This window comes from Bombus affinis, chromosome 2, assembly GCF_024516045.1.
Source record: "Bombus affinis isolate iyBomAffi1 chromosome 2, iyBomAffi1.2, whole genome shotgun sequence".
NCBI classification, from domain to species: domain Eukaryota; kingdom Metazoa; phylum Arthropoda; class Insecta; order Hymenoptera; family Apidae; genus Bombus; species Bombus affinis.
In genome coordinates, this window is record NC_066345.1 from 9,237,978 (window position 1) to 9,251,698 (window position 13,721).

The window sequence follows — 13,721 nt, forward strand, 5'->3', positions numbered from 1 at the left end:
CGATCTGCTTTATTCGAATAATATAAATTCTGGGGAACTGACTCTCTAAGAGATGATTGATCGAAGCCAGGAACTATATCGCAACGAGCACCACGAACGTTGCATCTGCATATACAACGGTGCAAGTTTACACTCTGACCGGAGATCTGAACGAGCTGAATCTCTACCTCGCAATGGCACCGGTATCAGGCTAATTTTAACGAGAAGCGTCTAGCAAGTGTCCGGTGTCCATTTCAATAAAACTTTGCATGTTTTGAGAGTAGACAAATCGGAGATTTCACTGCCAAGCTTTAAAATTGTATACGTGCACTGTCGCGTGATGGTATTTGGAAAATTATCACGGAGTTTCACGATGTTCCTCCTGGGTGTACTTCGTAAACACGAATTCCAACCCAATGAACATACATACGTAACAAAACTTATTTCAACTCCACGTAGACCAATTAAATACCACTTACGTTCAAGACTTCGTAAAATCGCGTAGGAAGCCTAATGCTATCTTAATAAGCAGATGGAACAGTTCGGCCACTGATGGTAATTCCATCATCAGACCGCCGCAATTATGGCCTGCTCGATATATCGACCCATGGTATGCGTAATTACAGGATCGTTAAGCGAGAACGAAGACGATAAGACTGTTCCGCGCATATCTATTAGAAGAAGCATGCTCGAGAGCGACGACTGAAAGTGTCACGCGGAATAAAAACCGAATACTCCATAGTGAATGGACAGGCAGCCGTGGAATGACTGTCGGCACGCGAATCCATTAGTGGATCTACTCGTGTGCACGAACCTCTTTGGCCGATATGTAATAACATCGCGAAATTCCCATTCGAATCTTCCGTTTACCCTTTCTCGTGAACTCTATCTTTCCATCTTTCGTAATTCCAGCTGCGACCAAGCTATTCCGTAGAATTATTCCGCGATCGAACGATAGCAAGTGACGCGGATAAACCGCGGATTAGATGCTATAACATACGAAAAAACGTTAGAGGTGCGTTGACGAAAAGTGGGACGAGACAGAGGTTCTTAACACTTCACCGACTGATAGCCTATTAATCGGTTTTTTGTCGCCGACGCTTACCGACTGATAGCCGATTAATCAATCGGCTTTTTGTCGCCGACAATCTTTCTCATTATTTGAGCAGTGATTTGTTATTTAGTATTAAGGTACCTTGCTCAGTTGCGTCAGTTGCGTTGCTTTGTAAGCTCCCATAGTTTTATACTAATTTGAAAAACTTACTGTTCGCGATGAACGAAAAGAATGGTATTAGAGAGTCTAAACCGAAACAGAGCGCCAGGGAGAATCTGCGCCTGAGATGCCGGTCGGACGTGCGTATGCTGTTAAATCGCTAGCGATCGATAAAGTATTAACGATACGGTATATATTGAATTGGCAACTAAGTGATTGCGGATTTTGTCATTAGGTGGTATTGACAAAATCCGCAATCACTTAGTTGCCAACCTAATATTAGAAAAGTTCAAAGCGAATAACGAAATAAATGTTGTTTGATTGAGACTTGTAGGACATGCGAAAGAAAGCTGGAAATTATAGAATAAAGATAAGGAATGCAACTATAGGTGGAAACATTTAAGCTAAGCCAAAACCGATAGGTATAATTCTTAAAAATGACCAACGTTGGAATTCATGGTCGATTGGCGATTCGTAACAGAATGGAACGAAAGCGTATCCAAGACTCGCGTGAAATTGCTCGCCCATCCAATCAATTACTTTCGCGATACGCTGTAAAATAACAGAGGAACGCGGATCTCGGCTCGAATTCATAAACGATATGGCATCACGGTCCATTAATCAGTATCATAAAGGGATATGATAATTATATTGGCAATCGAGACGCGGGCATCAACGTGATCATCCGCATCGTTACGGCCTATTGATCCAGTGATTAATGCATAGCGAAATGCAGAGAAGTACGTAATTAATCAGGATTCAGAATAACTCCAACGTTGCGGGAGTAACGCCTTGTTTCCAGATTCAACTCGTTTTTCATCCTACTGTAATAACTCCATTGACAAACCACTCCCATCGCCATCATCCCTGTCCCATCTGCCATTGCGCAAAGAACAACAAAGCTTCAAGTTATCTCTAATTATACGCAGCTATATATTTCGCGTGTACCGCTGAGAAACAGCGAGCCATAGCTCGCGATAAATCGCAACCGCTCGGTACACGCGTATTCTGTCGCTTAAATTCGATCGAACATACTCGCCGGAGAAAAACATCGCTGCATGTAACGATCCTCTGTCGTCCAGTCTGTTCTCCGAGCAAAACGGTTAAAAAGAAGAAAGAGAGCGGCGAGCATCTACACCGCTAAGGATCATCACGCTCGTGCTATTATACACGTCGACTGAATTTCGCAAGTTTCACGAGGGCTAGCACACCTTTCGTGGAACGAAGTTTCGGTCGTAAGAGGGTTGGAGAAGGCGCGCCACGTGTATTAGAGGATCTCCGGTTATATTTTACGTATCGTGAGGAGAGGTCGTACGAGGGAGACAAGGAACGGGCAAGTATGTTACAGCAGCTCGCACGAACCAGCTCGTTCTTTGCGCATTTATGCACGCGCCGCGTACCTCCTCCTCTTCCTCCTGCTGTTTCTACTCTATCGCCACCGCTAATTGCAAAAACGTCCACAATTGCGTATTACTCTTGCGGTCGGATAACAGTAATTACGCGTAGGAGTACATGATTTCGTTATTTGGCGAGCGTGTCCTTCCTGGCCTAGCGATAAGCGTTATCGACGCGCCAACGGAAACAAACATTTCGAGAAAAAAGAAAAATTGGACAAGCTCTGTTTCGAAGGTTGGATGACGGTTTTGGACGACAGAATTTGTTTAGCGTCCGTTGCAAACGTAGATACGATTTTTATAGCTACAGCTACCATAATTTTTGGTACAAGTCTTATATCAGTAAAGAGGATCGTCGGTAGTTTTAGTTGTTGTAACTCGTAAAATTGTATAAGATTACTTCTATAAATAACTAAATATACACTGCAAGCATCTAGAATTCTAAGATTCTTACATTCACTTGGTGTTATTTCAAGCCGTTTGTACGACAAACGATTGCTTCCTGAACCATACTTTTTATCCTAAACTCTTCGAGAAGAATATGTCGATGACCGAGGAAAATCTTAAAAGGAGACATAAAACGGGAAACACAATATCGACTCGTACCACGTTCGCTTTGTCGTCGACGATAGAACAGCGGTCTGTTAATAGGTAAATAAAATGGAGGAAATGTAGTCCGTTTATCCAATGCAACGATGTAGCCTTCGCTCGCTCTATTTACGCGCATCGTGCACGTGGCACTTTAAACTTCGCGGTCTACGAGACAAATTGTCGCGCGCCGCTAACCAAGGAAATACTTTCCCTCCCCATACCTCCCTCCGAGGCTTTTTCTGCTATTTTCATCGGTGTGCTACGTGTCGTTTATTAAATCCCACGAGGTTCGCCCTCGGAACAGCGGAATCGTGCTTGACAAAAAGGAACTCGGCACCGACTGGAAGCAGAGAAAACAGGACCGCGTTTCTAGAAAGTCGAGCGAGCGCGCGTATGTATCGGAACAACGCGATACTCGAAATTTTATGGCCATGAGCGACCGCGGGAAACTGCGGCGAAAGCCAGCCGAACGAAGAGAAACAAAAAGAAACAGAAAAGTGGGGAAAACATAGAAAAGAGGTAAAAAAAAAAGAAATGACAACGACAGTTACATCAAATAAAACAGTTCGCTGTACAAAGAGAAATATAAATAAACGTTGAAAAGGGTGAAAACACGAGGCGAGTTTAAAACGAGCCCTTAGAAACGTGTGCCACCTTTCGAGCTCTCGCACGAGTTTTTATCTAAACAAACAGCGGAAAGGGAACGGAAAATAAACAGCGGGCGAGAGTTGTGTAAGAAACGGATCTCCATAAGCCACGCTGTTTCAAATCGCTTTTTCCTAACTGATTTTAAGCCGGTTTAACGAGTCGATCCCCTGTAATAGTATTTCTCCTGGCACGCGTCTTAACGATGGGAATTGATTCGGGAAACGAGTGCTCCGCGATACTTGATGTTTCGTAAGCACACTGGAAGACTGTAGATAAGGTTCACCGGTGTAAAGTTGAAAGTATGACCCGCGTATACTCTAAAAATTTCGTGTTGGCAATCTACGCGAGCTCTTAATAAAGTTACACGTTCAAGTCGGGCGAAACTTCATCAACAGACACGGTAAAAGTTAAACCTCAAATTAAAGAGCAGTCTAAGGCGCTTTTACTCGGGCGCACTTAAGGGTAGAGAGACCAAATTAAGGTCTGCCCCCAGTTCTGTGTTGAAAAGAAACGCCCGATAAAGCTGTTGGTTAATTAACAATTTCCGCGGGACTACAAACAACACGCTAAAAGAAGAGTATACCAAGTCCCAAGTATGCAACTTCTAACTAGAACCAGCCAAGACCAGAGCATACGCTCTTTGCAAGAACGATACAGTTGCCTGAGACCGTGCACGAATTAACAATTTAAACGCGTTCGAGAATCAGCAATTTTCTGGCGAGCGATAACTCTTGACGAGCGAGCCACGCGGCCTGTGACATTTTTACGCATCGTATTTCAATTCGATATTGCCACGACCTAGGCCAACGTCGTGGAGGTTTTGTCGGCGATCGAGTCAAAGTCGCTCTTCCCCACCTTTTCTTTCTCCTTCGGCGTTCGCAGCTTTCTTTTTCTCTCCGTAGCCAACTGGCAACGAGAAAGTTACAAGCAGGACACGGGCTCGCGGCAAAGACAGCAGGGCGCGTAAGAGAGTAACGAACACCCAAGGTAGAGAAAGGCAGAAAGCACGAAGAAACGGCACGTTAGAAGCAAGCAGGGGGCGTAGAATGCGACAGCGTCGCTCTTCATGCGGATACCCCGTAAATCATGACGAAGTACCGTAAAGGATGAAATGAAAGGCACGCGAAACACAGTACACCAGCGAGGAGATATACCTATAATGCTCGTGAGGACGAGAAACGCACCGCGCTGGCTCGTGCCTTATATTCGTGCCTCTGTACGCTATAACACTGTATGGTGTACACTGTACACCTACCTCGTGCATCGCCATGCTACTCGAGCCCGTGCATCGACTTGCACTATGTAAATACATTTACCGACGCGACGTTGTGCGACGTTCAGTCATATTCTTCGAGTATATTTTAGGTGCCGACGCCGTGTTTCAGCTAATCACCTAACCGTGGTGCGCTATTTTCCGCGGTCGAAACACGATTCCCTTTTACACGGGCCAAGTATCACCGGAGCTTCTACCCAGGATTATTTTATAGCCGGTTGCTTCCTTTAACCCTTTGAACAGCCGACCAACGGATATACCTCTACCCCTAATCTGCATGGATTATTTATGTTTTAAGGAAGGATCCAGATTGCAGCCGGTTCGAGTAATTTACTAGTGGCGTGTTTAATTTTCAGGTTCCTGAAGAATACGGTAACGTGTCACGCTTGTTCTGGTGGCCAAATATACGACCTTTCGCTTAGATCGCTATTTTTACGAGAGAGTGAAATGCGCATAAAAATGTGAAGTCGTATAATATACTGATATAGGCTTAACAGATTGATATAGGATATACGAAAGCGTTTGGACATTTATAGAGACTTTTATGAACACGTTGTATATGTTATGTGAAACATTTTGAAATTTCGTTAGCACTGCAATGTCACGCGACTATCATATTACATTGGTCAAATTTATAGAAGTTATTAGAGATATCGCAAGCACACGCTCGGATTTTGAGTTATTATGTTGGATATTACAATTATCGTTAATGTGTATGTTTGTACGATATATAACCTGAAAATTACGGCCAAGACGAAAGAGAAGCGGAAATAAAGATATTTGCACATATTCGCGTAAATTTCACAACTAAAAGTAAAAAAATATAACGTAATATTATTATTATTATTACGTGATGAAAAATTGGCAAAATTAGCTGTTACAAATGAATGGAAAGACAGAAGGAATTAGGAAATTTAAAAAAAAAAATCAAAGTAACATGATAAACGATCCTCTAATAGTTTTAAGTGATATCTAACTAACTCGGTGGAAAGTTTAAAAATAACGTAAAAGAAGAAAAGGAAATTTCTCTCTGGGAAAAGACAATTAACGAGAACCACTTTAATCACGGTGAAATTTAAGGATAAACCTTGAACGTCGCTGTGTAATGGATCCAGAAGCTTTACCATTACAACCGAAGACATCTCTGACGGGCGATCGTGAAAATAACTCGCGCGATTCAAACGTGGCTGTTCCCTTTAATCTCGAGTACTTTTTATTCACGGGGAAAGGCTATAATTTCGCGAGTAGGTGGAGCAGAGAATCAGCTGGCGCTAGAAATAAGTTTAGTCCACCTCGAAATTACTGTTGGCGAAACGAGCTTACCGAACCTTCTTCCTCGTTTCGTCTCTCTAAAACGACAGATCAAAGGTTTCCGAGCTGTGTGTCCCGCGGAGAGTAACGTCGCGCCGCTTGTAATCTACCAGTCCGGCACAGGTGGAAAGACGTAGATCGAATCCAACTTGCACTTACAATTAAACGGCAGGAATCTCGTTACCGGTTCCGCGGCGTGCGTTCCATTTTTCTTGCTTATTATACGCGCTGTCGTTCGTTGATAATAAACTCGGCGCAGTTGTCTGCGAATTTCGCGGGACGAGAATAAAGCAGTGACCGCAAATTATGCCAGCGAAACTACTAATTGGCCAACTCGCGGCCTTTGAGCCGCGTATTTCTACCGTGGATACCGCGCCGCGCCGACTGAATCGCTAACTGCATTCGAGTTAGCCGGCTTTAACGAAATTGAAAAAAACAATAGAGAAAGTTGTGAATTTTATACGATTACGAAATTTGGTCAAACGGAAAATAGACTTTTACGTGAAAGGCAGGAAGAATTATTTCGTGAGATGAAAGAGAAAGAAAAGAAAAATAATATGGGCCTGTTCAGAAGGGAAAAGGGAATATCGATGACTACAGAGAACGCTGCTCAAAGGTAGAAAGGAAATCAAAGGAAGATAAACAGAGCTACTCCATCGTAGACGGACATTGCATACATATACAGAAAAGAAAAAATAAAAGAGGAAAAATTGGAATTTCGCGTGTACAAATATAGCAGAAATCTAGTCGCGAGACGCATGCCAGACCGGTGATGAATCACGCAATTAATTCCAACAACAAAGCAAAACAACGTAGTTCTATATTTGATACAAAACGCGAACGTGAATCTAAGGAATTTGTCTAATAATAGAGAACTCAATTGTACGAAGCAAATAAAAAATATCTAACTTTTCAATTGTTTGGATCGCGATTTCTCATCAAACCGAAATGATTCGCGGAATAACATAAACGCGTCTATAAATACGAAAGTGAGGAAACACGCGGAACACGGAGACCAGGCGGTCCATGGTTTACAACTATACACGAAGAATAGAACAGAGCGGAACGAACAGTAGAGATCGTTAAATAAAAATTGAAATTCGTGTTCCGCATCTCTTCGTCATCCGCGAGTGTTGTTCTGATCGAAACGACCGGACGATTCGCGTCGCGCTAAGAACCACAGTAAATGGTTTCTTTTATAGCCCGGTGAAACGCGAAACATACGCGGAACACGATGTTAACCGGCGTGTAACGGTTATGCAGCGAAACGGCAAAGAGTCAAGCTAATTATCGTGATGAGCTATAAAATGAGGCCGGCTAATTTCCGTCACCTGTTAATTGGCCTCTAGCATCGCGCAATTATTCGAATTTCGCTAATCAGCGCCGCGTACACGCCGTGTATTCTCGGTCTCTCTTTAGCTTATTACTAGCTCCATCGTACTTCTGTGTTTCGTCGAAAAACAGATTTGCGTGCGCCAACGAATAATCCATGCACGCGCCACCAACCGTGCCGCGGCAATCCGCTCTCGAATTATTTACCATTGTAACATACAAACGATCAAGACGATTAACGAGGAGAACGCTTTTCAATGAAAACCACCGTAGAATCTGATTCGACACGGAAAACGCTACCCGATTATTATTTAAATCTCTGATCGTATTATACGAACCGCCGCGTAATTTTTATTGCGCTCGACGAGAGGGGACATTTTCAGTCCAAGCGGAGAGATCATCAAGGGTGAAAGTCCTTTTGAAGGAAAGCGAGCAAGCTCATAAACCGAGGCGATTAAGATAATGGAAAGGAAGATGAGACTGACGGGGAAGAGGCGAAACGGTGAAGAGGAACCGGGAAGGAAGGACGAGTAGTCTGACGTTCGCAGTGAAAGGAATTCCGACCTGCAGGATTTAAGACGCAATTTCCCTGACGATGTCGCGCGTCATCCGTCATCCAAACTCTACGTTAGGCTGGAACAATGCCCGACTAAAATTACGCATTCCAATTACAAATAGATACGCGTAGGAGAACCACAGACGGTTCATTCATTTCGCTCGTTCGGGTAACATTATGTCTTCCCAATCATCCAGCCCGGGAGAACCGAGCGGTTTCATCTAATTCCGCGCTTGCTTAAAATTCGAGCAAAACTGGCCTTGCAGAATCATCGGCCGCGCATATCGGAGTAAACGTTAGTTTGGTAGATGGTGAAACCATCGCGTGTGCGATCTCCTTAAATTTTCACGACCGTGAGCAAATAATCATAAAGACTGTGGAGAATAACGAAACGCAGAACAGAATTGCGCAACGGTAAAGAAATAAAGATAATTATGCGAAGGTAAAACGTTTCCACGATACTTGTATTCTTTCGAATCTCCACACTTATCCTTCAGCTAATAATGCGAACAATGGTTACACAATGTACCAGCATTGTTCGAAGGTTGGCAATCAGCATCAAAGGTCGTCATCGTGTCAAACTACGCAATAACGAGTATCACCTGCCGGATCCGTATTAACAGGTATTCTTACGTAAATCGTGGGCGTGCAACAATCACGCCAACAACCTAGTCCGGTAATATAAGTACTTATAGGCGCGCATGTTGGAATCGTTGCCCAACGATTGCGTGGATCGATTGCCGAACAGGAGTAGCACACGTCCAGGCGAAAGAATACAAGGAAATCTCATGTGCCTCTATCAAACGATCCATAATCAAGGCCACGCGATATTTCACGCACAGAATTCTGCAGATCTGACATTCAGATTGTCGACGAATAGATAACCGTGAAGAAAAGTCACGCAAAGTCGTAAGGAGATCCTAAGAGAAACGATATCGAGCGGAGCTAGTTCTTCGCGCCACGAATCTTTTAACCCTTTTGCTAATCGATACCTCACAAGTGAAAATTCGCACGAATAACGACGAGATTGATCAACTGATATTTAATCTTCAGCATTGATAGTGAGCATGGAACGACTTGTGAATACGCGAATACTTTAGGATTCAGAATACACGGAGATTTGGCTGCACATAGCGAAAAGGAACTGAGAAGTTCCGGAGGGCGGAGTTTGAAAATCGTTACAGAGCTAAATTATTATTATCCGTATTTTATTATTAAACATATTCGTTACTATATTCTTGAAAGAAACCTGCTTGCTCCGCAACTTGTGTTCTTCCGAGCACAAGTTGAATTATGGATCGTTAACCGATGCTTAACATGGTGAAACAGATCGGAACGATCGGTAGATTACAAGGAACTTTCTCTATTTCCCGCATGCAGCAAGAACTCGAGGAACTGTCGGTGTAAGTGGTAGAATTCTGTACGAAAATCAGGATCAAATCAATCTTCCCCGAAACAATAGTTCCCCCCGGTTGACTCGCCTGGAAGGCCGTTCATACACGCCGAAAGAAGTCGAAGGGGAGAAAAAGAAAAAGGATAAGTAGAAGGGAAGGGAAAAAAGTAGGGCTCGAAAGAAAGGGGTCGATACAATAAATCAGGATAAATCTGGAAAGCGGTGGAGCAATAAATTCGACTTCGTTTATCAGGCAGAGTAGTAACTTCTATTCGATTTCTTGCTAGCGAGCCCTTTCGGAAACTTTGTCAGCCTGATGGGGCTAACTTGACTGCAATTTTATCCCATGAAACCGGAAGTTTTCGGTGAAATCTCGCTTAAACGGGACGCAATCGGGTCCATACGGGCGACACCGAGTCCCGATGAAAATCCTTCGGCTAATGTATTCCAAAGCTCTCCTCTAACGTCTCCCTCGTTTCTCCTCCGCATCTTCCACAGTCAATTCGATGCTGGGCCAACTAGTAATCCACTCTCCTTCTTCTACATTCCCTCCTTCTCTCTCCCTCTCTCGCAATTTCAGCCGTGTCTTTTCCTCTGGACTCGGCCTCCCGTCGTTTCTGTCTTCCCTTCTTTCAATTCTCGGGCTTGGCCGCCCACGCGGGCGCGCATCCTCTTTTGCATCTCACGTCCGCACGGACCTAGAACGCCGAGTATCGCATTCCACGCATCACCCACGTGAAAACTGGCAACTGGCCGACCAGTCGAGATGAAAGGAGGAAGAAGATCGGAAAGGAAAGAAAAGCAGACGGAAGAATGTCGCACGTGCGAGACGATGCGGCGCGGCGTGTACTACGTGCCACGAGAAATCGTACCTAAAGCGTCTGAATAAAAGAAAAGCTGTCAGGCAGCGGGATATAGCTGGTCGAAGGGTAACATCCAGCGAAAGGAATGCGTACAATGATACGCAGCACGTCCTTTTTAGAAGCTCCATATACTTCAATGCTTCGCGAAAATGAGCAAAATCGGTCACTGTTCATGGCCAGGAAGAAACGCACTCGTTAAGCGGAAGGAATGCAAGCTTGATTGATGATAGCGTAAATAGGTCAGGTTCTTTGGTATTTTAGTTATAGACAAAGAGAAGTGAGCGATAGCGAGCAGTTGTACCATCCCACTAACCAATTTTCCAGCGATTCATGATTCGATATTGGTTTCCCGGATTATCAGTAAGAAAGGGACCAGAGCGTGAAGAGGAAAAAGACATTAAGTAATCCTAACTGAATAGTGTACGCGAGTGAAACGAGAATTTTCTGTGAAAACCGCACGCGATTATGCGAAACGCAACGAGCTGTCGAGGTCATTCACGCCGAACGAGTTTCATCGGTTCGAGAACGTTTTTCGGTAAACGGACTGGACCGAAAATGGCTCAATAACGAGCCGTTCTCTGGCCGAATTTTTGGTTGTGCGAGCTTTCCAGACACGAAGGAAAATAATGGTACAGGTGCGTTCGCGTGCATACAATCGCACGCCAGCCAGAAAGCCCCGAAGCGGTGCAACGTTGATGCACACGGACGACCTCGAATGTATAGGTACGTGCACGTACGCGTGGCCATGTACAGAGAGATGTACGTATACATGAACACGTGTCGCGCATCGGCCGTAGAACGTTAAATGCAAAGTGCAGGCGGACACGAGCATGTGCAACGAGAGAGCGGGCGTCGCGCTTCACTGGGCAGGCTTGTGTCGCTCGTAGCAGATTCGTACGAGAAACAAACGATAACTAGTCACAAAGGAAGTAAAATAAAAGCATGTAAAGAAAAGGCGGCAAAAAAAAGCAGGTAGAGGGAAAGAACCTGCAAGTAAGAGAGGAAAGAAAAAAGAAAGGCAGATAGAAAAGAAAGAGAAGAGGCGCCATTTAACGCTCCAGGCAGCACCACGGTACACGTTTTCTCGTCGACCTTTCACCCTGCGCTACTTCTTTCAGTCTCACACTTTTTGATAATAGTCTGGAGGCGGTGTACGATGGCGCGAGAACTCGCGCGAAATCTGCAAAATCAGACTGGTTTCCGTCCTCCACTCCGACTCGAAAACGAAGAAAAAGCATCGTCGAGTCTTTCTTTGCTTCTTGACGACGCTTACCACCTCGAGGAAAGGCCGGAAAAAAAACATCCCGAAATAGTGCATTAATCAGGCTAAAAGCTCCCTTTCGGACATAACCACCTTCTCTCTGTCCCTCCTCCTTTGGTCTGCCACTTTTGTCGCACCCTTTTTCTTACGACGATCTCCGCGATATAGTGGCTCGTTCGACGTAACACGAGTGCCGCGCAAATGGCACGAGTTCCGGTTCAAAGACAGGGAATTCGATATTAAAACGACCTGCAGAAACTGGCAGGAATCTCTACGTGGAAACTTAATGCGCCGTGTACTCGAGGCTAATTGGAGCGAAAACCTCGTTAATGTCCCCCTAAACCCCGTCGCCCCGTCGTCGTCTAGCATTCTACCCTTCCTAGCCTAGCTACTTCTACTTCCGACCGAACATTTCAGTACTTGGAGCGACGCGCGGCTAAACGAATCTGCGTTTGCGTTTACGCTCACGTTTCCACGGATCGAGATTTCCTCCGAGCCGCTGACAGGACTGCAGCGTCGGGCAACCTGATTTTGCTAACGCGCCCTGGCTATTAATTATCTCCGAATTACCGGTCAAAGGAAACGCGAAAACCGTCGATGTTCCCGGATTAATTCATTTATCGAATTTAGTTAAGAGACCAGAGGTCCGTTATTTACGGAAACATACATAGGTACGGTAAATACAACCGTGAGACTGTCTAGCGTCGAACGAAAGCAACGAGAAATACTTTGCGGAAGATTACCGACTTCTCAGAAGAGAAACCCGTTACGTGTATGACATTTAGAAATCTACCATCTTCTTGCATCTAACCATCGTGTTACTCAACCCATCGCGAGACTAATCGTTGCGATTGCTTTCCTCTATCATCGTGTATTAACATCCATTTCGATCGTCTACCTTTTCACTTTTTAAACGCATCAATCTTTACGCAACGATCGATCTTTATGGTATGTCTATCATGAGGATCCGCCCAAATACGCGTATCTGTATCTATCTCTGGACGAATGCATATAGACACTAGTCAGACGACTGTCTCCCTCATCGATCGTTTTTCAAGCAGCAAACAGACATGCAAATAAAAGACAAGCGTTTAATAATTCACTCACCTTCCAGCTCGACGACTTTGCCAGCCCTCTTGAGCGCCTTCACCGCCTCATCGTGAGTCGCCTCGCGCAGATCTTCCCCGTTTACAGCCAGAATGGCGTCGCCCACGTATAGTTGCTCGGTAGCGTCCGCAGCCATCCCCTTGAAGATCTTCGAGATCAAAATGGGCATTTTATTCTCTTTGCCACCCTTGATCGAGATCCCGAGGCCGTTGTTGTCGCTTTTCACCACGCGCACGATACGTTTCTGATTGGCGACCGAGTCCGGCACGTCCGGATCGTTCAGGCTGTCTACGTTGTTGTTGTTTATGTTACCGTTGTTGAGGGCATTGTTGCTCGTCTCGCAACTCTCGTCCAAGGAGATGCTCAGATAATCGTCCTCCAACGAGACGAACACGCGATACCACTGACCACGAACTTGCGTTTCTAAAACGCCCGCGCGTCCGGACGCCGAGGATGAGGCTGCAGTAGTCGTCGTCGACGAAGACGAGGACGACGTTGCCGCGGACACCACCGAACCGATCCCCATCACTCCCATCGCTGAAGTCGGTTGTCCGCTTCCGCACAGCTCGACCATTTCGATTTCCTCGCAAGCTGCACGCTGCAATTAAAGCCAACTTTAATTGGCGATTTCATTAACTTTCTATGGGTCGCGTTTCATCGCGGTAATACGTATATACTTGAGTATAATTTACGTATAGCGAGCGTCTGGGATGAAACCGCGCTCTCAGACACGCTACGTTATGGTTAGATCTTGATTTAGAATTATAATACATTAATATTTAACAGAAATGTTGGAACAA

General features: G+C 44.8%; 1 protein-coding gene across 2 annotated transcripts in view; it reads right to left on the reverse strand.

Moving 5' to 3' along the window:
- LOC126913897 (beta-1-syntrophin) overlaps positions 1–13,721 on the reverse strand; it is a 350,149-nt gene that overhangs the window by 327,622 nt on the left and 8,806 nt on the right. For both annotated transcript variants that reach the window (XM_050717170.1, XM_050717171.1), the window contains exon 2: positions 12,922–13,519. In XM_050717170.1, coding sequence (XP_050573127.1) covers positions 12,922–13,519 — 598 coding nt within the window. The remainder of the gene's footprint in view (positions 1–12,921; positions 13,520–13,721) is intronic.